Source organism: Ylistrum balloti, unplaced genomic scaffold (assembly GCF_031769215.1).
Source record: "Ylistrum balloti isolate Yb309-2 unplaced genomic scaffold, AGI_CSIRO_Ybal_v1 Utg370328, whole genome shotgun sequence".
NCBI classification, from domain to species: domain Eukaryota; kingdom Metazoa; phylum Mollusca; class Bivalvia; order Pectinida; family Pectinidae; genus Ylistrum; species Ylistrum balloti.
Genome location: NW_026782239.1, coordinates 270,802 through 298,726, shown reverse-complemented (window position 1 = coordinate 298,726; position 27,925 = coordinate 270,802). Strand labels below are relative to the sequence as shown.

Genomic DNA, 27,925 nt, shown 5'->3' with positions numbered 1-27,925 from the left:
TTAGATATAATTATTTCATTGGCACATTTTATGAAAAAGGTTAATGTTTAAAAAATTGTGTTTATTTATAAATCTTTACTTGGAACGATAATATTGCGTGCATTAGATTGAATGTCAATTTTCCTCTCCAGAACGGCTACATTGCGACAGAAGAAGAAGAAATCATGGTCGAGAAACGAGCAGACGACACACTCCACATGTTGACTGTATGCAAAATAGATAATGGTAAGTGTTCATATCTAAATATATATTATACCAAAGTTGTTTTAATTATGAGGGGAAAAACACATACAACTTTATCTTTGTATGCCCCCGTCACGAGGCTTTCGGAGCGGGAAATGTTATACCACAACTGTCCGCCCATTTTGGGTAAGAATTTTAAGAGTATCTCATACACTCAATGTAAGTGAAAGATGATGATATTTTAAATAAAAGCCCTTTTGGAGTCAAGCATCTAAACTGTGCTGTCGAAATGGGAAAACTATATCACAATTTTGCTTAACATGTTTGTTTTGGTCTTTCGTATAAGAAGATTGGCAGAACCGTCAAATACTGACGATTGCTGATATTTGATATGAATGATTTTAAGGTGACACTCATCATCGCTGTACAATGAAACTGGAAAATTTTGACTACGACTTAATCTGGCACGAAAATTGGAGTATACTTATATCACTAATACATTTCTTTATCGCTCTCTTTCTTACCACATTAAGAGCCGGTTTCATGATAAAATCTTTCAATTTAGAATCAAACGAAGATTTAGGTATGTATGATTAAGGAATGTTTTTCCTTTTCAAAGCTCACCAAATGAACATTAAAGTTATATTTGTTTTATTCGTTCGTTTGGTCATCGATATTGATGCGGTTGGTAGTGCAATACATTTCATTATGTCTATAAGATGCAAAACGCCAAGAGGAAAAGAGATCGCGCAAGCGCCGTGCCGCCCCTGGAGGCCGGAAGTACATGGAGGTTCTCGTCGTTACCGACACGAAGACCGTCGACCTTGTAAGCAACGAGGCAGTTAAGACGTACGTCCTCACCATCATGAATATTGTAAGTTGCATGAAATAAACCTTAGACACCACAGAAAATAGTTTATCCCAAAATATAGACGTATTACAGAGTGTGGATGAATAACGAGATCTAGAACTCCTTTAATAAGTGTGAATTTGGTATTTATTAAGGACATTAGCGCATAATCAAATATTCTTTTCATTTGCCTTCCCGTGAATTTATCTTTATATACTTCATCTGCGTTTGTAATGTCTCATCTGTTTTGGCGATTGTAGTAGATGGTCGTTACCTCCGAGTGGAGGCTTGTTATGTCAATTGAAGTATTGGGGAGAGAGAGAGAGAGAGAGAGAGAGAGAGAGGGGGGGGGGGGGGAGTGGGGGGAGGATGACGAAGATGGGAAACAGGGATTGAGGAGGACATATTCCTTATTTTGATAATAACAGTTTCCTTATATATATATATGTATATATTTTTCTTTTCCCAGGTCAACAAGGTGTATCAACATGATTCGCTGACGTCAGACATCGAAATTATTACATCTAAGATCATAAAGATGGACAAAGCTACGGTAAGTAAATCAGTTCATTTGGTAATATACCCCTAAGTAACAGGCAGAATTTTCCCAATAAACTATATATGTATATTGTTGTTATCTCAGCACAAACGCATGCGTTGTTTCATAGGAACTTTAGCTTTTACCTCGAGCGTGAACTTCGAAAAATGTGGACTTTTTTTTTTTTTTTTTACAAAAATACAAACAGAAAACACAAATAATATACACATTTTCATAACCTCCAGTTTCAGTGACAATTATGTTTTTGCCAGATAAATGTAGTATCTACTTTTTGTGGTGCTATTTGTAAATTGAAAGTAGTGCCGAATCAGCTGATCAGATGTGTTTGACAGAAATGAGATTCGGGATGGTCTGTTTTCTATTGTTTACGACATGTTGGAATCGAAAAAGGTATCTTGGAGAATCAAAAGACTCTATAATCAGTGGTTTAAAACAAAGCTCTCATTCCTGACTGCTTACGAAAAATAGCACTGTCTTTACAAATCGAGTTCGACACTTCTTCAGCATATGTGATAATTCTTGAGCAACTGGAAAATTTAAAAAACCGGGAAATTGAATTTGGTGTTTCCAAACAGGTCATGCAGGTGGGATAATTGCACGTCTGATTTCCTGGTTGTTTTCACTTCATTTCCGTTTAAAGACGTCATCCGTTAAGTTCGGAATTTTTGCGCTGACGAAAATTCCCGAAACATTTTCCACATTTGTTTACTCCGATTAATTAGTTTGCATTGAAAAAAAACCCCCAAAAAACAAAAGAAAACAAAAACAAAAACCAAATGAACGCATTGCTGATTTCCATCCATTTTCTTCCATACGGCAACAAACAGTCCAAGATGTTGTTATTGATTAGATTCACGTTTACGTCATCGGTGATGACATCATGACAACGTCAAAACCTATGACAGCAAGTGATATTCACGTTAGTACTTGTATGTACTTGTTACTTCTGTTTCAAGCAGTCTGGCATTGCTTTATTCTGTGAAAATACGAAATATCAACTGCATTTATTCTATATGGCGTCCAACCGACAAATAGATATTGATGTTTTGACATAGAATTTGCACTGTCGTTTAGAATAACAAAAATGATTAAAGTAGCTGGCAAACAATAACAGCTTTTTCGACTTATAGCTCACATATATATATATACATTTCGGTACTTAAAATTGTCTGAAAGAAAAAGGAGCCAGAGAGGAACGGAGCAATAAAGGGTCAGCGTTCTCTACAATTTTTCGCATTATATTGATTTCGTTTGAGAAGATCCGTTTTATCGAGACGCTGATGCGATTTTTCCATGTTCCCAGAGGATATGAAGAGCCGTTTTTCATAATTAACGAGAACATGGATATTTATTCACGTCTAAGTGAAAATGGGACCAACGTTTGTCCGTTGGGTGTACACTGCCACTTACATGAATTTAAGAGGTAGAGTTTCGTTTCATGGAAACTACCCATGCAAACAAACCACCTTGCTGATGTTGGAAACTATCACGTCATTGCTTTCATGTTTACAAATTGAGATTGATGGTCGTTGATTTAGGTCATTTTTTTTCGTAGGCGGAAATGATAACATGGATTGATTTATTGCAGATACAAAATAGAGATCTGATATTTTGACATCGTCATCTATGAGAAAATTGCAGGTTTGTCTACATAACTCAACCTGTTAACACGATAACCTTGGAGGATGTAGGTTCAGCTACATATTTATCATTATTTAGTAGAATAACGTAATATTTCAAACCACTTTGTTTATCTTATTTGGGGACAAATCACTTTGGCCTTGATATAAATTCACGTTGCATAAAGTTTTCCTTATATGCAAAATTAACGTTTATTAACTGATAACTGTATGAAATTAAGTTATTTTTGCCTCAATTTTTTTTTCAACGCTGACAAAAATAGCCATTCCAGGAGTATTTGATTTGTTGAAAAATATACGGCATGGATTCTAGACTTCAAGCAAAACGCATGTATATATTAATCTTACGTTAAAATTTGTGTCTGAAAGTTATTTCTCAGGACAGTGTTGGAAATGAACCACTCTTATAAGAAAATATATGAAAAATTGACAAATACACCTGAATTACCAGTTAGACAATTGGGAAAAGGGCGTACGTTCATTGTACGAAATGACCATCACTTCATCACAATAATAGCAATAGTTGTTTCATATATTATTAGCATCTGAGATGAGCATTTAATCGTGGAGTAGATGCTCATCTCGGATACTTTACAAGTTTCTGTGTCTCATCCACAGGAGAAAAAGGTGATACGAGCTTCCGATGCCAGACGAACAGTGGACAACTTCTGTAGATGGACAACAGTCCAAGCCTACAACAACCGTTACTATGGCGGTGGCATCAACTTTGATGTGGCTGTTCTCCTCACGCGAACGGTCATGGGTCCGGCAGGTAGGAGGCTGTTGTTTAACTTACAGTACTTACAAAGGAAATGAAAATAAATCACTCACGTAAACAAACGATGTTGCAGTTTGTTATTATGTTACCCTAACGATGACTTCATTTTGGTGTTCTATCAATACAAAACATTCTAAATCAAACATGTCAGCAACTGTTATACCCTGAACCTCGAAAATAAACCGACCACAAATAAAGCCTTTCCTACATAAAAGCTTGCAGTTTCTTATAAAAATAAATATGTATATGTTTACTATAAAAGAAAATAAATCCCGTCTTGTTTTCGACGTTTTTTGGGTATACCAATGACAGCTTCATGTTGCAGGCTATGCGCCCATCACGGGTATGTGTAACCCTTCCAGGAGCTGCGCAGTTGTCAAAGACGACGGGTTTACTTCCGCTTTTATCGTCGCTCACGAAGTCGCTCACGTGTAAGTTGTAAAAAAGTTGCAATTGTTAAAGAGGCAATCAAAATCTCCTTTCGAAATATCCATCTGGAATATGGTTATCATGTCCTGTTTTTGTTTGGTTGTCGTTGCCAATTTCATGTAGATGTTCATAGTAGGTGAAGATTAAGATGTTTAAAACTATCACATTATTTTTGAAATTTCTATATTATTTTGCAGTGTTTACAGATTCGTTAAAATGATAGTAACAAAGAGTTACCGTTCTTGTATTAACAACTCTTCCTTCTGATAGCTAATAGCCACATTTAATAATCTCTATTTAATGAATATTAATGTTGCTACCTGGTTTACATGCAACTTCCGTTTGTTACAGCATTGGTTTATATCACGATGGACACGGAAACACCTGTCATGGGGCGCAATACGCCACAGCTATCATGGCACCAATGGTACAGTCCAATCTTCAGCATTACTGGTGGTCTACGTGCAGCAATGACCGTATGAACCAAATGCTGCCGTAAGTAGGTTACCAACATTTTGTTCATATGTAGAAGCGTCGTCGATGTAAGTAAATTAATCCAATACACGTGATGTAACGATTAAGTGATTTTGGTCTATGATTTTATTACATGCAATTTTCAACCTTTATCAATGATTGTACCGGTAGATGGTTAAATGAGAAATATTGGGTATCTTAGGTCATCATGATTAATCCGTTGCACCCGGAAACCACGTTTTAATCTTTGTGCATCACAAATTTCCATATATATAAGAATTTTAAGACACAGAGAATGATGTTAATTAATGATGTAAATACTTAATTCCATATATGCCACACTATATCTATATCCTCCAAAATTCTTTGACCATAGTGTTGATATGTTTTATTTCTCAATTTATAACAAAAATAAAATTCAGCCTATTGTTTGAAATGGGTCTAAAATTTAAGATATTCTGATTAATTTTAACGCGTTCCCCCAGTGATAAGAAAGTGTGGCATACTTTCGATGCATATATGGTTTGTTACCAGTATTAGCACATCGTTAAGCTAGGCAGTGAATAATTATCATTTAAGCAGTCACTTCTAATTTGAATCCGAGCGTTTATAGTTTGAAAAGATTATTAATATTTTGTATCGATTTCATGAATTCCAGTCCTGTTTGGTTACTGACCATTTATAAACATCGGTAGAATGGATGGATGAACCTGAAAACTTATGCAGGTTGGAGGCAGGCACATCCCCTTATCGAGATCGATCTATCTATGAAGTTTCAAATTGATAACTCTTTCAGTTTTTTGTCACAAAATTATGACGGACGGATGGACGGACAATGCTATGACTATATGTTCGCCCTTCGAGGAACATAAAAAAATTCAAGCAATCAATAAAGCGAAACACAGAACCACTAGTAACTGAATCATCAACTCGTATAACACAAATGAAGATGCGGTCCCCGAATTTTAGGCAAATGTGTAAAACATGTTGTTTTAATTGCTTCTTTCTTTTTGCTATTTTTATGATAAAATCATGAATAATAGAATTCCTTTGATATATATCAATTTAGTTTAGCATTTCCGGTAAAACTGCAAAAATGTGAGACTTCGAAAAATACAGCTTTTATCGTAATTCATCTTTCGGAAGTTATTAAAGCACCTTTCAATCTAGATTTTGACATTTCTTTTAATTTTTTGAAATTTAAAAAAAAAAAAAAAAATGCAAAATATATATGCTAGAATATTTTTTGGACATGCTTTTTACATTTTCTCTTTAAACTTCCATATCTATTTCTATGGATTCTTCAATTGACAGGTCTTGTGATTTGAATACTGACTGTGTATATTGCATAAAGAAAAAAAAGAAGAGAGTCAGGGAAAAAATAAAAGTGTATTAAAATGCAATATGATTGTTTCAAAATATTATTATAGGGTAGAACTGTAATTTATTCGTCAATAGAACTGAAAGTCATGAGGCGAACCGTGTGTTGAACCATGTACTAGTCCATTTAGCAATGATCCCAAGACTACAATTACTTCGCATGCCAAGCAAGCAGGATTCCTGCCTACACGTTCCAAAAATAACCAGATAAAAGGAAGACAAACATTGGTGTCATTTATTTGAAACGAAAATATCTTGTCCCTTGCCGGAATTGTGTTCCAGTTACAAATTGTTGTATAGAGTCAATATGATGTACATATATACCAAATATACGCTGCGTGCTTGGTGGCACACCTGCCTGGTCCCGGTATCTAATTGGATCAGACGTTTGTGAGAGGGACACACTCGAAACCTAATTCGATTCTGAATCTTCTGCCTCCACCTCTCCGACCTCCACTGAAGTAGTTTCCTTTCTAGTTGCTGTGTGATCGATACCAATCGGACAAAAAATGCCAGTAAACATTTAAAATACATCAGATGTCTTGGCTGTCAGTTTGTCTGCGTTTAATTTCGGATCAATTTTCTTTAATATGTTTGAATGGTTGAAACAGTAAAACTAGGCTTAGCGCCAGCTTCACTTGATGGAGCTGACGTGGGTTTCTTCGTATGTTGAACTGATTGGTTACCCTGGTGGAAATAAGGTTGAACGAATGACTAATTGAATTTTGAGAACTAACAGAAAACATTAGAAATTAGAGCGAGCAGTGGTCAAATTGCTTGTGTCTTTTCGTGCCGAAATTAGTCATCGTATTGTGGTAAGCAAAGTATATATGGAACTGTCAAAGTTATCTGTATGTTTTAAGTTTATTCAAGATTCCATATAAGCTTTATCATCCTTTTAAGAGCTTGATTTATTTTCTTACAGGCACTTGACATGTCTTAACAATAACCCGCTGACCCGGGAGACTTCCAAGCACGTGTCTGACCCTTTAGGTGACCTATGGTCATTTGATCAACAGTGTCAGTACGAGTTCGGCGGAAGACACTCTGCCTGTAGATCGGTATATAATTACATTGTTGTTAAATCCGATTGCCTCCCTTACCTATTCCGCTCTTCTGTCAACATTCATTTCCTCCATTTGGCTTCACACTGTTCTATAAACGTATGTTGGTTCTGCCATACCAGGCAACTTGTCCTTCGACTTTCTCTGTTAAAAAACACTAATCGATGCACTTAAAACAAACCCTTCATTATCTGTAAAACGTTCATTATACTGTGAAGTATGCTTCATCAATGGATTCAACGTTTTAAGGTTTTACCAAACACTTTACGCGAAAAGATGCATTTTTAAGGAATTATTTTTAACACCTATCTATTATAGCAATCGAAAATGAAAAAAAAAAGAAATGGAAAAAGCTGACTTTACAGAATCGTAATCATTATGAAGCTGAAGTTGAATTATATTTGAATCAAAAATAGAAAATATATTGTTTATTGATTATTTAATACTTTAGTTCCGATTTCTGTTCTTTCCAACTATCAGTACTATGGCGATCTTTGCGCCCAGCTATGGTGCAGCGATGGAAGTGGTCACAGACTTTGCAAAACCAAAAGAGGTAGAGCTCTAGAGGGAACATCGTGTGGGGCCGACCAGGTAAAGGCTTATCAAATAATATATTGTATGCATTGTGGATATTGAGTTTGAATTAAGATATTTTTGCAGCCGAACCTCCGGCGAGATGGAATGAACTCAATAAATCGACAAGTTTCATAAATCCCATTTGAAAGGATATTGTTATATTCTTATCATATATCTTTTGTATATTTACAAATGTAAGAAGAGTTATCAGCCTTTCACTAGACTAATATTAACTCTAAATTGCGATTTTTGGCTGAATCTCTCTCTTTTTTGGAGTCATCACAATGGAATCATAAGGCACCCTCAGGTGGTCCGAAAAGTGTCAAAATAAATATTGATGTAATGGGCGTTATTACAATGAGAGTATATATATGATCAATTTGAAAATATTGAAATATTATCATAAAACATCAGAAATTGAGATCAAGCTTCGGATGATCTAGCCTTGTCATGCCATATAACGCCCTGCATGTATATGTTTATTGCAATCTAACTTATATATATATGTATATATATAAAACTATTAAACGATAGAGTTATATCCCCGCCTGCTTTGTAAAATAAATCACAGGTATTATGTAAAGATATCTAAATTCTGCTTTTAGTCGTGTCAGAAAGGAGCTTGTACGTATCATGGACGGAAGGATCCTGTCAACGGTGGTTGGGGACAATGGGCAGCCTGGGGTTCTTGTTCTAATGAATGTGGTGTGGGACTCAGGCAAAGAGCGCGTAGCTGTGACAAACCAGTGTAAGTCTACTGCAATATTTACCAAACAACCATTTGAAGGAAAAATAACACTGCAGTGTAAATGCCAGAGTCATGATTCATTACGCATAGAAGAACATTTGAAATTGAAGAACGATTTTTCATTTAGGTGATTTGCAAAAGTATTTGAAGTCATGTTTTTGATATTGTTTTTTGCATGTTCTTTAATTGAAAATAATTCCGTATTTCAGATATGAATTATATTTTCTGTTTAATTGTCACTTTAGGAACAGATTGGATTGGTATACGACTGTTCATTGCGATGTATGGTTCAGGAATACATCATAGCCAACATAAGGTGTAGTTTGATTAAGTTATTATATCTATATGTATTACCTGCTTACAGACCAAAATTTGGAGGCCGTCTTTGTACTGGGGAGGAAGAACAAATTGAAACTTGTACTAGCGAGGTAAACTATTTTTTATAGATTTTATTTCTCAAACGCAATCATACATACTCTTTTCATTCCTCCTGAGTATCGCCATATGTGCAGGCAATGGAAAGCTTTGATACCTAGGGTTTTAAAGGCGTTTAGATAAGCATCCTCCTCAATCTGATCATTTGGTGCAGTTTTTCATATCTGTCGATCTTTTAGTGCAGTTTTTCATATCAGTCGATCTGTCGGTGCAGTTTTTCATATCAGTCGATCTGTCGGTGCAGTTTTTCATGTTTTCAATCGATAATTCGGTACAATGCTTCATGCTTACAGTCGATATTTTGTAATGTAAAGAGTAACCTCACACATCATGACGTTATGTCATAAAATGCTATGAGAAGATGTTTCGCATGAAACATAATCGTTGAGTAATAATTTTGTTGTTTTTAAAATTTTGTTTTTACCTTTAATTATGGACATTTTGGCGAGATAAGAGAATCAGGATCGCATTTCAATATCAGTATCAATGTTCTTGTAGATGGGGGAAATATTGACAAATTTCGGAATAGGGCAATTTACAATATAACGTTATATTACTTGTAAAACAAATTGAATAGAAACATGTCTGCCTGAATTTCACATTATTTCGATGTAAATAATGGAGCTCATTGAAGAAAGCAGACATATTGCGATGTGATGTTGTGACCCCCGATGTCAGAGACATGAATCTGATATACACTGCTAGACTAGGGTAGTTTCCTCTTAGTGTTCCTACAGACCAATCACCATCAAATATCTAAATAAGTCTATTCCAACCAGTATCCGAGGCGTTTTGATGATATTTGGCGTACTACTGGCAGCAGACGTAGGCCCGTTTCTTTTGACTTTTCACCTTTTGAAATGTGTGCATTTTATTTATCCTAATTCAATTTTAAATCACAGTTGCCCCCCTGGATATTGAACTAAATCTCTATTACTGATTGGAAACTTTAAATAACTTTCATGGAAGCTTTCTAAACAGATGTGTTAAATTTGATACATTAAATAGAAAGTGCTTTCAAGTACTTTCGATTTTTATGAAGACAGTGCTTTCTATCAGAGATGTGTCAAGATACGCTGGGGATGGTTTACATTATATGACTTTAGAATTTCAGAATGTATTCTATGATTAAAAATCCTGTAACTGTAACTTACGTATTTGTGGATTTGAAATATCAATTTTTAATTTTGCCAGAAATGTCATCACGCCATGTGTTTCAAGGAAATGCTTGGTTTCCGGAAAAAACTGTGTTGAATCGTTTTGTTTTCTTTGTCTATGTTTTGGTGTATCCATATAATATTCTCTGGTTTATCTGTTAATGGTTATGTGTTCCCTAATTTTCAAGGTTATAAATATTATCCACAGGTTTGTACAACCTACATCGATATCCGCGGACTGCAGTGTACTGTATTAGATTCCCTCCCTGTTCGCTCATCCCGGAACACATGGCTGCCCTACCAGTCAGACAAAGGTAGGAACTGATCTACCGCGTGTCCCTCACGGGAAATATTTGATTTCCGGCGTGTCCATCTGTTTATTGTTCAGAAAACATAAGTATTGTATAAAAACTTTCTAAGTACTGGTAACATAGATGACGGGCTTACTCTAGATTAAATCAGGTTTCGGATGTATATACTGATTTGCTTGTTATCAATATTGTGGCCAGAGGTCAATTAAATATGTGACGATGCCTGGATTATAGCGCTACAAAACTCGTCAGAAAATTTCACAAAATAATTCAAGAGAGTCTTTAAAACGTACAGAAGTCATCAGTGCGAATAAAGCATATTGTAAATAAAAAATAATTTAGAAAGAACAGCGTAATGGATGTAAGGCCAAGATGAAGCACAGGTACCTGAAACGCTCAAACACCAAGTTAATGAAGTAGTTTCACGACAGTGTAGTCACCGAGCGGTTATAAACTACTACTTGTCTTTGTACAAAATAACGTTTGTACTATTTTTAGTCTCTGTTGATGACCTTTGTGTGTTACAGAAGATCTTTTATGTTCCCTGACCTGCATATCTAACACTACTGGCGAGGTAGCTACATTTAAAGACATCCCAATGGATAACGGATCGCCCTGCAAATATGACCCTCCTTACGGGATCTGTATGGATGGAAAATGTGTGGTATGTCACAAAGTGTGCGTTGTATGCCACAAAATGTTTCCATATGTCAGAAAGTAGCTAATATATTTCGTACCTCGTTTGTATTTGCGCTAACTTGAAAATAAGTAGATTTGACGATTCAATTCAAATCTTTTACAATATTAGGTCATGAAATGTATCTGCTTTAATTTTACTTTAGTTTTTGACCAATATTTACGAAGTACAATCCATACGATCAATGTCTTTTGTTGTGTTTTTGATTTTTCCTTTGATTCGGTCGAAGTTTAATTGAATTTGTGCATCTTTTGGAGTTTTTTGTATTTGGATGAAACTGTTTCTCTTGAAACCATAACCTGTAATGTACGAACATATACGCACCATTCCATCATATATGCGAGAGTTATGCTAACTTTATGATGTTGGTATATGCTTCACATTGTACTACAACTTATTGTCTTGTTTTAATTATTTTCGTTATAGTTTTGCTCTTTGCTCTGACTTAAAAGGAATAGCAGTAATATTAGAAATCTTATACTGTAAAGTGTTTGTTTTAAAGCTTGTACTGTTCACAAGTCAAATCGTCCATGTAGGAGGCCACTTCGACTGCTAGACTTATTCTCTATGTAAGAGAATATATACAACACATGCCATTCATATAGGTTTCTGAGTCAGTAGTGATTAATTGCCTTCAAGTACAGCTGCTATTGATTCAAGCGTCATGTAAGAGTCTGTTTGGCTTTGCAGTGTGTGCACAATATAATGACTATTGTACACGAGGTTTTAAATGAAATAAAACGCAATTACATTACGTAAAAAACTATCTACTTGAGATATGTTTTAATATTTTATCTTGTCTGTATATTTTCGAAAATGGAATTCACATTATGTATGACATAGCATGAAATTCAATCATTTGAAATTAATGTGAGACCTTGTTATTGACTAATCAATACAATCAATCACCATATTAATTTGATATGCTGAAGGAAATGAAATTTGTTTTGTATATAATCAATAGTGTTCAATTGAATACTCCTGTTTTGAGTTATTGTTATTTGTTTTTCAGGCAGTTGGCTGTGATGGCGTCATCAACTCTACCGTATCTGAGGATGCGTGTGGTGTGTGTGGCGGTAATGGATCTGAATGTAAAACGGTCAAAGGTCATTTCCACCGGAAGTTAGCCTACGCGGGACGTACGTGACTACTAATAAATATCAACAATGTGTTTATGTGTGTTTAGAACAAGGAACGGGTTGCATAAGATCATCAGCTTTTTAATTTGAATTAATTTTGACGATGAATCGTGACTTTATTTACATCTTTAAATACTGATCGTTTCCTCACTAATTCTAGTGTCATTTTCAGTAATATGTAATATCATTTTTATCATCATTTTCCTTATTCTTTAAAGTATAAAAAGTCGTCTTTGATTTTCATTTAGTAATTAAAAAATCATTGCTCTAGATTAATCATTTTACACACTTTTCCAACACGTATCTTGATTGTTGTTTGATGGTAAAGCCTTTTCAAGAAGCGTAGTATTTTATTTAATACTGGTTCTGTCCTCCTCTTGTGTTTCATAAGAAAATGACCTCTTTTGTGATAGCATGATTGCATTGCCACAATGAATCGTTTTCAGGCGTCTCCCTATAAAGCCTTTTTCTTCATATTTCGCCCAAGATTTCGAATAATGATGTAGGCCACATGTTGGTACATTGTATTGTGTTGTTAAAAATATACAAATATACATATTGTTGAAGTCAATCAGTTTATCACTGTTTCAGGCGAACATGTTAAAAAAACAGAGGGAATGATGAACAGATTGAAATAAACGATGCCAAATGTAGCACAAAATGATAATGATAATGCACCTGATTTCCATATCTCTATTTTCATACTACCTAGCGTCACTATAGAGTGAAAGAAAGAGGGAAAGAAGTGTATGATAAAGTGATTATCTTAACCTATGCGTTTAAAACTTTTGATCTTTCTTGTCATTATTGGTGATATGAATCTGAACTTTCTTTTTTTAATTATGCTTACCATACACGTAGGCTTTAGTGGTACCTGGCTTCCGTTTCATAGTTCTTTCTTAACTTATGTATTTTTTTCTTATTTGCCCATAGCAAAGCAATACATAAGTTAAGGCAATTACCTTAATTTTAAATTTTCCTTAACTTACGTATTGCTCTTCTATGGTAGTTTATATTTTCTTAAGTTAAAGAGGATTCGTGAAACTGGGTCCCGTATTATAATTTATACTATTTAATGAATTTTCATTGATTTACAGGAAATGACGTGTACCAGCAAATTCTAGTTCTCCCAAAGGGATCTCGCGGGATCAACGTGTCCGAATCAAAGCGATCCGCACACTTTCTCGGTGAGAGTCAACGTCATCACCATAGCAACCATCACGTGTCGTTGAAGTTTTATTTCTGTAGATGTATAAACAAGGCGAACTCGTTAAATCAAGGGAAGAATTGGGTTTCAGAAATAATAGTTATGATAGAATACACATTATCTACCTCTGTTTTCGTACGAGATGTACATATACAACAGAACGACAACAGTAGATATGCAGTGATTAAATATTGAATAATTCTAGTCTTTCCAAACAATCTGTAAACTGTAATGGAAACATTGGAGAATACCTGTTTCACTGACATCGTTTTAGATTTCAACTCGTCTCGAGTCTTGACTGTCTTAAATGTATATTAACTTTCGTTGAAACTGTGTAACCAATTGGAGCAATAGATATATGTGTTTATATGATACGTATATCCCCAGCTAGCGGAATCGATCCTCCCAAGAGACTATCTTAACTGTCTGTTAAAATCCATTCACTCTGACCTATATAGATGGCATGTATTTTATAGATTATTTATTTTCACAGCTTTGAAGGATCCATATTATGGATCATATCCTTTAAATGGACATGGAAAGCCAGGCCGGTCGAAAAAGTTTGTCGCTAATGGGGCCTGGTTCATATACACATCCAAATGGAACCTGGAGTCGTTGGAATCTATGGGCCCATTGCGAAAGGATCTTCACTTGATGGTTTGTTCAACTTGCTGCTTAATATTTCAGTTACTGTTTCGTTGGTATTATTAGCGGACACATTATTTTGCTGTCTTTGTGGTCTTTGAAAACGGCACGGATATCATTTCGATGTTCGTGTTGAATGTCTTTTTATCGATATTTTTTTTAGCTTTGAGCAAGAATAACCATCACAAATTACTTCCGACCGGGACAATTATGTCTTTTAAAATTCATACTGTATTGTGTTAAGGAATCCGCCATCACTTAGACGGGCCGCAGTGATCGAGTGGTTGTTTAAATCGTCTGACCGTCTTTATCACTTCTGGCTCACATGAAGAATTCGCCTGGTAATAGCCCAAGGTCGTTGTTTTTCTCCGGGAACTTTTTAAAAGGACCGTGGCTGCTGATAGTTGATAAAGCAACCAAATAAATAGAGTTAAATAATATATAGAAAAAGTTCTTAAATGTTCAACAAAAACAAAATTATAAAAATTTAGATTCTAGAAAAAAAGCATTATTTTTTTTTTATTTTGTTTTGTTTTCTTTTTTTAAATGCTCTAGCAGTAATCTTAATTCAGCGCTAATTGCGGTTTATCATTGTTTAAAAGCAATTACTGTGGATGCCAAAACGTTACAATGTAGTAGAATTTGATTGCGTCAATTTCAGTACGTTAACTGTAAACGACATTGTAACCAAACCGAAACAAAATATCACTTCACGATGCTTTAATGTTCTACAATGTCAATATTTCCTGAGATAAAGAGGTCTTTAGATTTTTTCATTCTTACATTCACAAAGTTCATTTGCAAGGTTTATGTGATTATTAAATATACATTTATAAATCTCCTTATGCATGAGAACAGCGATAACGCAAAGATGAAATTTGATTCTTGGCAATATTCAGTTTAAATATATAGTTTATAGGTTTCTGCAATGTTGTCCTTCAATCAATTCACTAGAATTGTCTATATTTCCGTTGGAGTAAAACACAAAGACTAAATCATTCAGAATCTCCATGAAGGTGACATAAAAATTCAATCGTTGTTTAGATTGATTGAAGTGATGAGCAAATCAGAATATTGTTATGAAACCAAGCGGTTTACCCACTGCTTTTCCTGTCATCAAAGCATTTCAATGTTGTCCACTTCATTATTTCTCTCTAAGAACCCCCTCCCCATTTCCTGTGAGTATCGTTTGATTTATTACAGAATCTCTGAATACTACCCAAATATTTGTCTGATAAATTGTGGTTTTAGCACCCGTATTCACCTTGTTTGTATGCGGGTTGCGAAGCGACCTTGGATCAGGCAAAATCTTTTAAATTAGTAACGAAACATAACCTTGTACAGAAATCCTATCTGACACATTATGCGACACTTTCTACAATTCAACAACTTCAAAACGATAAATTTCGCCATATCTTTACGAATCCAATGCGTTAAAGTGAAGTCATCGTATAAGGATCATATTTATCAAGAAAATCGATATGTGATGTGATATTTGACAATATTTGTTTTTCCTATTAAATACTTTGTGAGACCTTTTCATATTGTTCGTAATCACAGTTTTAATGCCACAAAATGAGCCTCTATAATTCGACATCTTATGAAACATACAATAACACCTTCCAATGACGGTGATGTAATACAAATAACACCTTCCAATGACGGTGATGTAATACAAATAACACCTTCCAATGACGGTGAGACCATACAAATAACACCTTCCAATGACGGTGATGTAATACAAATAACACCTTCCAAGGACGGTGAGACCATACAAATAACACCTTCCAATGACGGTGAGACCATACAAATAACACCTTCCAATGACGGTGATGTAATACAAATAACACCTTCCAATGACGGTGATGTAATACAAATAACACCTTCCAATGACGGTGAGACCATACAAATAACACCTTCCAATGACGGTGAGACCATACAAATAACACCTTCCAATGACGGTGATGTAATACAAATAACACCTTCCAATGACGGTGATGTAATACAAATAACACCTTCCAATGACGGTGAGACCATACAAATAACACCTTCCAATGACGGTGATGTAATACAAATAACACCTTCCAAGGACGGTGAGACCATACAAATAACACCTTCCAATGACGGTGATGTAATACAAATAACACCTTCCAAGGACGGTGAGACCATACAAATAACACCTTCCAATGACGGTGATGTAATACAAATAACACCTTCCAAGGACGGTGAGACCATACAAATAACACCTTCCAATGACGGTGATGTAATACAAATAACACCTTCCAAGGACGGTGAGACCATACAAATAACACCTTCCAATGACGGTGAGACCATACAAATAACACCTTCCAATGACGGTGATGTAATACAAATAACACCTTCCAATGACGGTGAGACCATACAAATAACACCTTCCAATGACGGTGATGTAATACAAATAACACCTTCCAATGACGGTGATGTAATACAAATAACACCTTCCAATGACGGTGAGACCATACAAATAACACCTTCCAATGACGGTGATGTAATACAAATAACACCTTCCAAGGACGGTGAGACCATACAAATAACACCTTCCAATGACGGTGATGTAATACAAATAACACCTTCCAAGGACGGTGAGACCATACAAATAACACCTTCCAATGACGGTGATGTAATACAAATAACACCTTCCAAGGACGGTGAGACCATACAAATAACACCTTCCAATGACGGTGAGACCATACAAATAACACCTTCCAATGACGGTGATGTAATACAAATAACACCTTCCAATGACGGTGAGACCATACAAATAACACCTTCCAATGACGGTGATGTAATACAAATAACACCTTCCAAGGACGGTGAGACCATACAAATAACACCTTCCAAGGACGGTGAGACCATACAAATAACACCTTCCAAGGACGGTGAGACCATACAAATAACACCTTCCAAGGACGGTGATATCATACAAATAACACCTTCCAATGACGGTGAGACCATACAAATAACACCTTCCAATGACGGTGATGTAATACAAATAACACCTTCCAATGACGGTGAGACCATACAAATAACACCTTCCAAGGACGGTGAGACCATACAAATAACACCTTCCAAGGACGGTGATATCATACAAATAACACCTTCCAATGACGGTGAGACCATACAAATAACACCTTCCAATGACGGTGAGACCATACAAATAACACCTTCCAATGACGGTGAGACCATACAAATAAGACCCTCCAGTGGCAGTGAGATCATACATGGGGGTCATTGTTGTAGAGCTAATATAATTTCAATTATGACATTTTGTTCTATTTTTGTAATATTTTCATAATTCATGATCATTTATATTTGATTTATAAAATTTTCCAGAGGCTAGGTTGGAGAGAAAAAAACCTTTAATATGAAAGTGAAAGAACGATATGGGTGAAAAACAATGCATATCTTTATTTATAGGTTTATCCACAAAATGCCAACGAGGAGGCAAATATCGAGTATTCATACACAGTGACGAAAGATGACTTTACGTATGAGATGAACCTAGTCGAATGGAAGTACGAAGGCTGGACTGACTGTAGTGTTACCTGCGGTACAGGTAATGTCACGTAAGGTTAAAAGCTATGAAGGCTGGACCGACTGTAGTGTTACCTGCGGTACAGGTAATGTCACGTAAGGTTAAAAGCTATGAAGGCTGGACTGACTGTAGTGTTACCTGCGGTACAGGTAAGGTCACGTAAGGTCAAAAGCTATGAAGGCTGGACTGACTGTAGTGTTACCTGCGGTACAGGTAAGGTCACGTAAGGTCAAAAGCTATGAAGGCTGGACCGACTGTAGTGTTACCTGCGGTATAGGTAATGTCACGTAAGGTCAAAAGCTAAATAATAACCTCACAATTCAATACATTTTAGTCTTTCAAATATTATTATCAGAGTCTATAAAATGATTTTTCTCGTGTCATTTCTTTGTGATAGGTTTTCTATCTTAAAATTATACTTAAAAGAAAAACAATACAATTTACATATATATATAAATTAGAAGGAAATAAGGTAGTAAATCTATTTATGAAAGGGAGGAATAACATTTAAACACATGCATGATATATTATCTTATAATACTTAATGACACAAGATATGTAAATATTACGGATTTGTATAACGATGTAACATACAGGTAATGCAGCAGTAGAGGGGATTCTGGTTGTCACATGCTTTTTGTATTTGTGTTTTGATACAGAATCATGATACTGAGACCTTTTTACATCTAAACTTTAACTTTAAACTGTTTTAAAAACAATCGTGAAAAAGCTATATTGACAATTTTTCTTGAAACTCGCTTTGGGTGGAAAGTAAAATGCCCGAGAAAAACCCATGAGTCACCCGAACACTCTAAAACATGTATTTGTAACACATTCATGTCACAAAAATAATACACATAAGTACTATAAAAATATTTGTTGCAGGTGTGCAGAGTCTGATTTACGGCTGTTATAGTAAAGATAATGGAACCAAGGTTGAAGACCATCATTGTCAATACTTGGAAGAAAAAGAAAACGAACCTGTTAAATGTGAAAGGTTACAATGCAGTGCTTTCACGTAAGTGTTGATATAAAACGATAAAGCAATAGAATACAGTAATATGGAACATGAAAAGCGCAATTAAAATAATTCTTTATTCAATCTGCAATTTTGATGTGGCCCCCATTTTCTTACAGTTTATGTCTAACTTAGTGAAACTGTTTAGCACATTAAACATGGAGAATGACTTGTAAATCATTTACTGCTTAATGGTTTATGCTGGTTCAGAGCTAAGGAAGATTTATTGACGGAACAGCTGTTATCAAATGAAGATGGGATAGGAAAGCGAGACATAGTGCAAAAAGGAGCAGCAAAACATATAACGAAAAAGCAGTTTAGATTTTTGGTTCGCAAATATTTCCGAGGCAGAAACAAGTGTACGTAAAAGATATTTTTTAGTAGGGAAATAGGTATCACCTCAACTTCAACAGCTATCTCCCACAGCTCCAGAACTCCAGCTCCGGGACTTTTCGGTTATATTTTAAGGTACATTGTTACAATTTAATGTATAGAATGTTTCCGACCTTTGTTCGCTAAGGCTTTATTGCCATCTTGCTCTAGCTCAGTGTCCATAATGATTACGATATTGTCACAGATTCCTGTTGATTTTAGTAATGTTCCATATATCAGACACAACCATGTGACTGTAAAGTAGTCGTCGAAACATCCCACATAAATTTTCTGACAAACTGTCAGAAATCCTTTGACATTATTGTCAAATGAAAGGTCATGACTCTAATGTTCTTAAGAAGTCTTTATATATTTAAGTAATAAAAGCATTGTCTAGTGAATAAGAAACACAAAAGAATTAAAAATTTTAGTTAATATGATTTAGATCATATAAGCAACTCTTTATGATCGTACAACGTTTTGAGAATTGATTATACAATGGTAATTTATCTGCCAAGCCTAAACTGTTATATGTGTTATTTAAGATCTTCAGTCCGAAACTATATTAAGGGAATTATATCAAAGAGTGTCAGAACTCCTCCTCTTGTCCTTTGACAAATCTTAGGTTAAGGGTTGGTTGTGAATCGTATACGCTGATAACATTGTGCTAGTAAAGAAAATGGAGAAGACTACCAGGGAGAAAGATTTACACGGAGACTTCCGATAAAAGTACAAGGAGAATAATATCAGGTGTTCCGGAAGGGTAAGCGTTCACGGCTTCACCAACAACACCAGCCATGTAAACCTTGGTTAATATTAAGTAATGTCACGTTCTCAAATGCGAACAAGGTATAAAACAAAGAAACCAACAGGCAAACAAAAGCACCAAACGCGTCCAGCTTCATATCGCACAAAGAGAGAGAATATTTCTCAATAAGATCACCATAGCGACTGTACAACCGACGTACAACTAGACGACATCGTCAGAGTAGTGTGCTTTTTCTGTGACTTTTTTGTACAATTATGTGTTAAGGTTCTAAATGACAATGCAGATGGGATTTCTCCCAGATAGAGTTTCTTCGTAGGAACTACATTTCAATAACGATGTCTACACTGAAATTCTTTCTTTTATTTTTGTATTTGATATCGCTGTTGACACTAACGCACGATGACAATGAAATTGAATAAATGTTACTGACATTCCTTGTTGCTTTCTCTAGATGGCACTGGAATGCAGTAATTCATTCCAATTTTCAGGCAAATTGCACGCCTTCATGATTTCTGTTAAAAGACCTTTTATTCTCAATTTTCATTTTGGCTCTACAATATCTTATTTAAATTTATATTAAAAGATGTTGCCCACTTGTGAGTCTTTTTGTACATTCTTCCTTTGAGCATTCGGTCAGAGACTGGTTTGGCTGTTGACTGCCTTTAGTTGGTTCATAAAATGATTTGTTTGTTTGATGAGTTTCGAATTGACATGCTGTTTCAATTTCAATTCACTGACTTTCGTTGACTTATTGGCGATGTTCTAAGATGTGTTGGTGATCTGTTCTGATTTGTCTCTGATTAACAGGTATTACTGGACGATGTCCGTGGAGTGGACTGAGTGTTCTGCTACCTGTGGTGACAATGGAACACAGACACAGCGGTACATGTGTGAGAAGCGTAACTCTAACGGGACCGGAGATGAGGTAGATATGTCTATGTGTAGCGGTCTACCACACCCGAAATTCACGCGGGAGTGTAACCGGATACCATGTGTTACTGAAACAGTTCCAGATATCTATAAGTGGATTGTTTACAATTGGAGTGAATGTAGCACCACATGTGGTGACGATGGCGTGCAGGTGGCTACTGTCGAATGTATTAGAATACGCTCAGATAATTATACTGAAGAAGTTGATGATAGCTTTTGTTTTAATGAATTGGAACCCAACAGTTCAAAATCTTGTCCTCAAGAGCCTTGCATTGAATATACATATCAATGGGTTTTGTCAGACTGGAGTGGTTGTAGTGCTACCTGTGGAGAGGGAGTAGAGAGGGTGTGGTATGTGTGTGAGAGAGAGTCAGAAGGTGCATTTGAGGCTGTGTCTGGCAAATTATGTGATAATCTGCCAAGTCCAAACTCCACTCGGGCATGCACATTGAATCCATGCTATCAATACCGGTGGACAGCATATCAGTGGAGTGAATGTAGCACCACTTGTGGTGATAACGGTATACTTGAAGTAATGTTTGTATGCGAACAAGTATCACCTGATAATGAAAGTGTAACAATTACCGTTAATAATAAATTCTGCAGTGACATTCCAAGACCTAAATCTACAAAAACATGTAACCGAATTCCATGTTACACCCATCAGTGGGTAGTAAATAGCACTGAATGCAGTGAGAGTTGTGGTGAGGATGGAATTCTGGATACGGTTTACACCTGTCAGAAAATCCATGGAAATGGTACGTTCTTAGAATATGCTGAAAGTGAAATGTGTTCTGATAAAGAGAGACCCGAGGTAGAAATGGCCTGTAACAGATTTCCGTGTCCAGCACCAACATACACATGGAAAACATTTGATTGGTCGCCCTGTTCTCACACTTGTGGATCCGAGGGCGTTCAAATCCCTATACTTAGCTGTCAAACATCAGACGCTGAAGAAGTCGACCATATGTTTTGTGGACCTGTGACGTCACCACCGGCGTCATTAGAATGCAATAGAGTTCCATGTCTTCAGAAATGGCAGTCCAGTGAATGGTCACAGGTACGTTTTACGTAGGAATGTATGGTCAACTTTTATAATATCACACTGTCCACAATGGTTTTAAACCTGTTGGATGCATGCTTTGTTTTTCGATCGATAATTTTTATTCAGATTGACAACTGGTGATCATGATACAATGTGAGACTGAATTTTCAAATTTTATTGTAAACTTGAACGTCATTTAAAGCAACGATAGCGTATCAACAGTGAAAACTAATGTAAATAATGTACTTTCCAGTAGAAAGTAATTTTGGCATAATGCGGAATGCAGCAGTAAACACCAATTTTTTCAATAGTTACCGACCTTATCCCTGTTGATTCCGATTAACGAAAATACTTTGTCATGCCCAGTGTATAAGGATGAGAAATAAATGTTTCCTTAGTTTTTAAACTTAATTTTCGTCATTAAACCAATAATAATCTTTAAATATAAAAAATTCCAGGTATAAGAAATATTCTTTTCGTCTAAGTCTTTGATTAAAGGACAATACAATACCGTTTAATCATTAATTATTTCAGGGGAATTATTTTCGCTGCTTTCAATGGTTCTCTTAATCCATGAATTCATATGTCAACTAATCGTTAAAATTAGTATCATAGACTGATTAAGCTATACTTAACCACGAAATAAAGTGTCCGCGAATTTGTGATTCTTTAGGAAACTCAAGAAAACTGAATCCCACGAAAATAAATGATTTTATCATTTACGTTTTATTTTCTGGTGGTTTTCTTGTGGTCCCTTAATTGAGCAACAGCCAGTGCTATGTAATAAAACTTCCAAGAATAGAGTCCGGGGAATATTGAATGTTTTCTGGAAGTTAACGAATTATTCTTTAGATATACTGCTTTATGAAAGGTGAGATTGTCATAATATGTGATAATTTGGCTTTAACGAGTTAACAACAAAGCATGTCTCAGACAATCATAATGCAGGAAATTAACATCTTCTACAACATAAGCATATGGTGCATTTTGTACATGACCTATGTCAATATTATTTATCACCTGTTCTATTACAGTGTTCTGTCTCGTGCGGTAAAGGTAAACGAACTCGAAATGTGTTTTGCACACACCCGGAACCTGAGAAAGATGATGTTAGCAAATGTCCAACAGATCGCCCGAATAGTGAAGAGAACTGTAACCCTAAACCATGTTCTAGAGGTGAGGTTTCATCATCTATGTTGTGTCGCATCTTCTGGTGACCATGTTAACAATCGCTTACCTAATAATACTATAAACTTTTGGAGGCTGGAACCTTTTTTCTATAGTACTGAATTCTACGCACTTTTCCACATTTTGTATGAATGACGAGTTTCATTTGAGTTAATCTTTTGGAATATATGATTCAGCGTTCTATGATATGATCCATGTCCTTTATAACCAGATGTTTGGTCTTTATCCATTCGTTTTCGGTATTTACAAACGTTTTCGAGTAATTGAACGTAGAGCGAAACATAACTTAATGGAATAAAATGTGAACTTTACACTTTCGTTGTATTACTTACTATGAGTTATGTCACCTCGCCGTAATATTGTTAAATAAGTTCGACAAGTATGTTTGGAACAGACCTCCATCTATTAAATATGCCCATATCTGATATCTTCAGGAACATCGCGATGTGACGCATTTTCAACATGTGTTGATTAATGAGTTTGAGGTCAAGGGCACCATACTGTCGCTATTGTTGATACATTTATTTAAATCAGCGATGAGTTTGAAGAATATCTAAACAAAGCGTTAAACTTTTTCCTTGAATGCTGTTTTTGTATCTTGCATATGATTTCGGTGCTATTTCAATTATTGATTTATTCATAAAGATAAACATACACCAATTATAATAATTTATCGGATGTCAGGTCAGAGGAACAACTTGAAGTCTCTGCCAAAATGAAGAAAGAAATCTAAATTCTTGTTGATTTTGATAAAAACAATATGTTGTTGATATTTGTTTCATGGAATGTTCGAAACAAAAGCATTCTTAATTGTATTACCGAAGGGAACATAAAAAAGACAGGACTTTATACTAGACCATGCTGGGAGGTTGCTTGTTTCTTTGGGCCGATAATTGATCTGTGTTGTTAAAAGGTAACACTCTTAAAGTTCCCAAAGTGTATATGCGACTAAACAACTATAGCAAAGTAATGTTCATTTTACAGTAAATTATGCTATTGACGTCCTTGTTTCTATCGGGAGAGATAAATAATTCAAAATTACCATTAAAGTTTTCTTGTTAATCATGTTTTTAATTACTGTGTTCCCAAACGGTAATCCCGATTAATACTCTTGTCTCCTACTTTGCCTGCGATTATTGCCTGCATACCTTGTCACATACCGTTGTGCTGCTCCTTTGCGAGCTTCCTGGGAAATCTCGTTATTGTCTGTGCATCATACAGCATTAGAGCCCGTATCAAATTGATTCTGTTAATCAGATTCATTAAGTTAAGGCACAAGATGTTGTCATATCAAACTATTCTAGTGGAAGAAATTCAATATCATGTGACCACAAGTGCAATATTCTATTTATCACATCTAATATACAGTGGGAAATAGGTGAAATATTCCTATCATAAAGTCTTGCGACTACGCATGTTTTCTAGACTAGATAATTTTGTCCTTGATAACATGTATTTTATACGATATCGATGATATTGTCATGTGATATGTGTGTTGTATTTTTTTCCTACCGAATTCTTAAGATAATGAAGAGTAATGGTCCTTTGTAGATTTTTATCCAATGGTAGTCGACTCAAAAACTCTAAACGATTAAACCAAGTCACTGTGGAAAAAGGGATCTGCATGATCAGGAGTTAAATATATAATGGTATATCTTTCAAAGTGAATAAGGAGATTATAAAAGAATCTTTATAAAACCTAACCGAAAGTGCAATAAGCGTAATAATTACTCAAAAATAGATTTAGGAAATTAACAATACACAGTTACATGTTCACTTTGTATTTGGGTTCAACAGTAAATAATGACAACATATCTTACAGGGTCTTTTGTTATCACTAATTACACAGACCTAGCCCACCTCCGCTTCCACCATAACCACCACCAACATGTTATTTTTCATGGAACTGAACGAGAAAGGTCATGTAAATTAGAGGTCTAATTATAGCTAGAATGTTATTGATGATGTCATTGCAGGTCCACGGTGTGTACAGGATCGAATACGCTTATGTCGGCGACGAGCCTCAAGGTCCAAGTGTGCCTACGCGAGTTACAGAAAGGTGTGTTGTCGGACTTGCCAACGTTACCTACGGCTGGGATAAGGCAAATGCAAGCAACTATATATAGCAGTTGTGGAAAAGCAGCCAACGTGATGGTAAATACTTGGTCAAAAGGAATGAGGATAGTAGTCAAATAGTTAGATAGGCACTTATGGAAGATAAAAGCAATAGTTAGGTTGTTTTCAATTCTAAGAACAGTTCAAGTTGAATTACGAGGAACAATTGTTGAATAGATGAGGTAAGATTTGGAACAAAAGCAGAGAGCAATTGTCAAACAATTAGGTTAAAATTCATGTGGGGTGGTAGAAAAGAAAGAGAGCTATTGTTGAAGAACTGTTCAATACCAGGAAAACATAGGATCAAAACAGATTTGTGGAGGGTAATCGAAGGAATAAAAATCGGTGTCTTACATTTTTTAATGACCCATAGAAAAAATCCGGATGAAAGATTACCTACCTATATTGCATACCATATCGTTTAACATTGCAAAAAAATATGAATACTGCCAATTATGATTGATATGAATGTCATAATTATACTTTTTATGCTAAGCTGTGTCATTAATATTTACTGTAAATGCCATGTAAATGTATCCACATTATTACATTTTCATTATTTTATGTATTGTTTTATACAGACACGTTATTTTCGCGATGATATTGTTTTTTTGTTAAAGTACAAACAAAACAACAAGAAACAAGGTATGATAGGGGCCAGTAAAGATTTGATACTCTCAAATCCAAAATTGTCAGCAAGGTGATAAATCAATTATTTTTATTTGAATAAGGGAAAATAATAACCTCGCGACAATTTAATATTTTACAGCATCCACCTAAGCAGTAAGGCGTGTTAAAACGTTTCGTCAATTTGATCACTGATTTGTCCCACGTCTTGTCATGATATAAGGTCAGTCTCGTATGGATGCGTTGACTGTCGGAATTATCGTCTGAAGTTCCGTTATTAAAACAAAAATAAATAAATCGTGCATATTTAAATTAGCTATATGTCCCTTGGCAGAATACAGAAGGGTAATCATGGGGATATTCATTAACAGATGTCAGTATTGTTGTGCGCAGTACAGTGTAAACATTTGAAGTAAACTTCATAAATTATTAATCAAGCCAGACGCCATCAGGACTGATGTTTATCGTTATTTTTGTGTCAATATCATGATGTATATTTACTTTGGGATCGACAAACACATTGGGTTGATTTTATTTTTGCACATATCTAGGATTGTCGTAATAATACATTTAACATGAAGGTATCCAAAAACGAAATCAAATTTACATAGTAGACAAACGTGTAGCATGCATGTACAGAATTAGCTCTAATTTTCATCAATTATGGAAAGATAGTACCATAAAGTTTATATTCGAATGAAGATTTCTGAATAAGATTAGCACATGTGTAACAACTTATGAGTTATGCCACACAACCCCTAGGGATTGGATATAAAGAAACCTACCTAATCTGATGCCTCTATAAACACAGCATGAAGATCAGATTGGGCAGGTGAAATTCATTGATTCAATACTTTACATGAAATGCCGTAACAGCATTTGATTTTTGTGCATAAAAAATATATGTACATTATGTAAATATTTATCAAGTTGTAAAATGTTGATATACAAATATGAAATGAAATTACATGGTTTTTTTTTCTTTGTCCTTTCCAGTTGTGTCCTAAATAGATTTTTTATTTGACCATAATAAAAACTGAAATTAAACTATACATTGTATAAACAACAGAACTTGGTGTTGCCTTTTTCTTTAGTTTTAATGACATTCGTAATCGTAACAATCATATAAAAATCAAAAAAGAAATTCCATGTGTAATCATTGGAAGAATTGAGCAACTGGCCATTCTCACACTAACTTCATCGCTACCTACTACGATAAACATTTCTTCCCTTTTCTTAATAATGCCATGGTATACGCTCTGCTTTCTCTTACCGTTAATTGTTGCATGTGATATCTGCCCCCCTCTCTCTCCCTCTCGTACATATACACGTAACTTGAATGAATGCATAGCTTTGAAAGTTGATGTATGATTGAACTAAACTACTATCAGAGATACTCGAACTGGTATGTTGTGGAAAGTTTAAACACAAATAACTTAAATAATTAAAGTGGTCTACGGCCCGGTACCGTGGACATGGCTACATATGACAGAAGTACAGCTCGCTACAAGGTATAGGGTGATACTGGGGTCCGGTACCATGGACATCGCTACATATGACGGAAGTACAGCTCGCTACCGGGTATAGAGTAATACTGCAGCCCGGTACATCGCTACATATGACGGAAGTACAGCTCGCTACCGGGCATAGAGTAATACTGCGGCCCGGTACCATGGACATCGCTACATATGACGGAAGTACAGCTCGCTACCAGGTATAGGCTGATACTGCGGTCCGGTACCATGGACATAGCTACATGTGATGGAAGTACAGCTCGCTACCGGGTACAGAGTAATACTGCAGTCCGGTACCATGGACATCGCTACATATGACGGAAGTACAGCTCGCTACCAGGTATAGGGTGATACTGCGGTCCGGTACCATGGACATGGCTACATATGACGGAAGTACAGCTCGCTACCAGGTACAGAGTAATACTGCGGTCCGGTACCATGGTGACACGGCTGCACATAAGGGAAGTACAGCTCGCTACCGGGTATAGGGTGCTACTGCGG

General features: G+C 35.6%; 1 protein-coding gene across 1 annotated transcript; it reads left to right on the top strand.

Annotated features, from left to right (window-relative positions):
* The first annotated feature begins 142 nt into the window (after window positions 1-142).
* On the top strand, window positions 143-26,968 carry LOC132553441 (A disintegrin and metalloproteinase with thrombospondin motifs gon-1-like). The gene is made up of 20 exons (XM_060217684.1): window positions 143-225; window positions 903-1,057; window positions 1,503-1,586; window positions 3,851-4,004; window positions 4,336-4,441; window positions 4,791-4,934; window positions 7,219-7,354; window positions 7,838-7,948; window positions 8,539-8,681; window positions 9,046-9,109; window positions 10,482-10,587; window positions 11,112-11,248; window positions 12,294-12,420; window positions 13,518-13,607; window positions 14,121-14,284; window positions 17,729-17,867; window positions 18,732-18,864; window positions 20,813-21,995; window positions 23,015-23,156; window positions 25,145-26,968. The coding sequence occupies exons 1-20, from the start codon at window positions 165-167 to the stop codon at window positions 25,267-25,269; spliced, it is 3,504 nt and encodes a 1,167-aa protein (XP_060073667.1). The 5' UTR covers window positions 143-164; the 3' UTR covers window positions 25,270-26,968.
* Window positions 26,969-27,925: the final 957 nt, after the last annotated feature.

Bases quoted from the DNA above. Each gene is read 5' to 3' on its own strand.
- LOC132553441 (XM_060217684.1), top strand. From the start codon at position 165: ATGGTCGAGAAACGAGCAGACGACACACTCCACATGTTGACTGTATGC. The intron at 7,949-8,538 runs GTAAAGGCTTAT...TTCTGCTTTTAG, and splicing joins CATCGTGTGGGGCCGACCAG to TCGTGTCAGAAAGGAGCTTG. The intron at 11,249-12,293 runs GTATGTCACAAA...TTTGTTTTTCAG, and splicing joins GTATGGATGGAAAATGTGTG to GCAGTTGGCTGTGATGGCGT.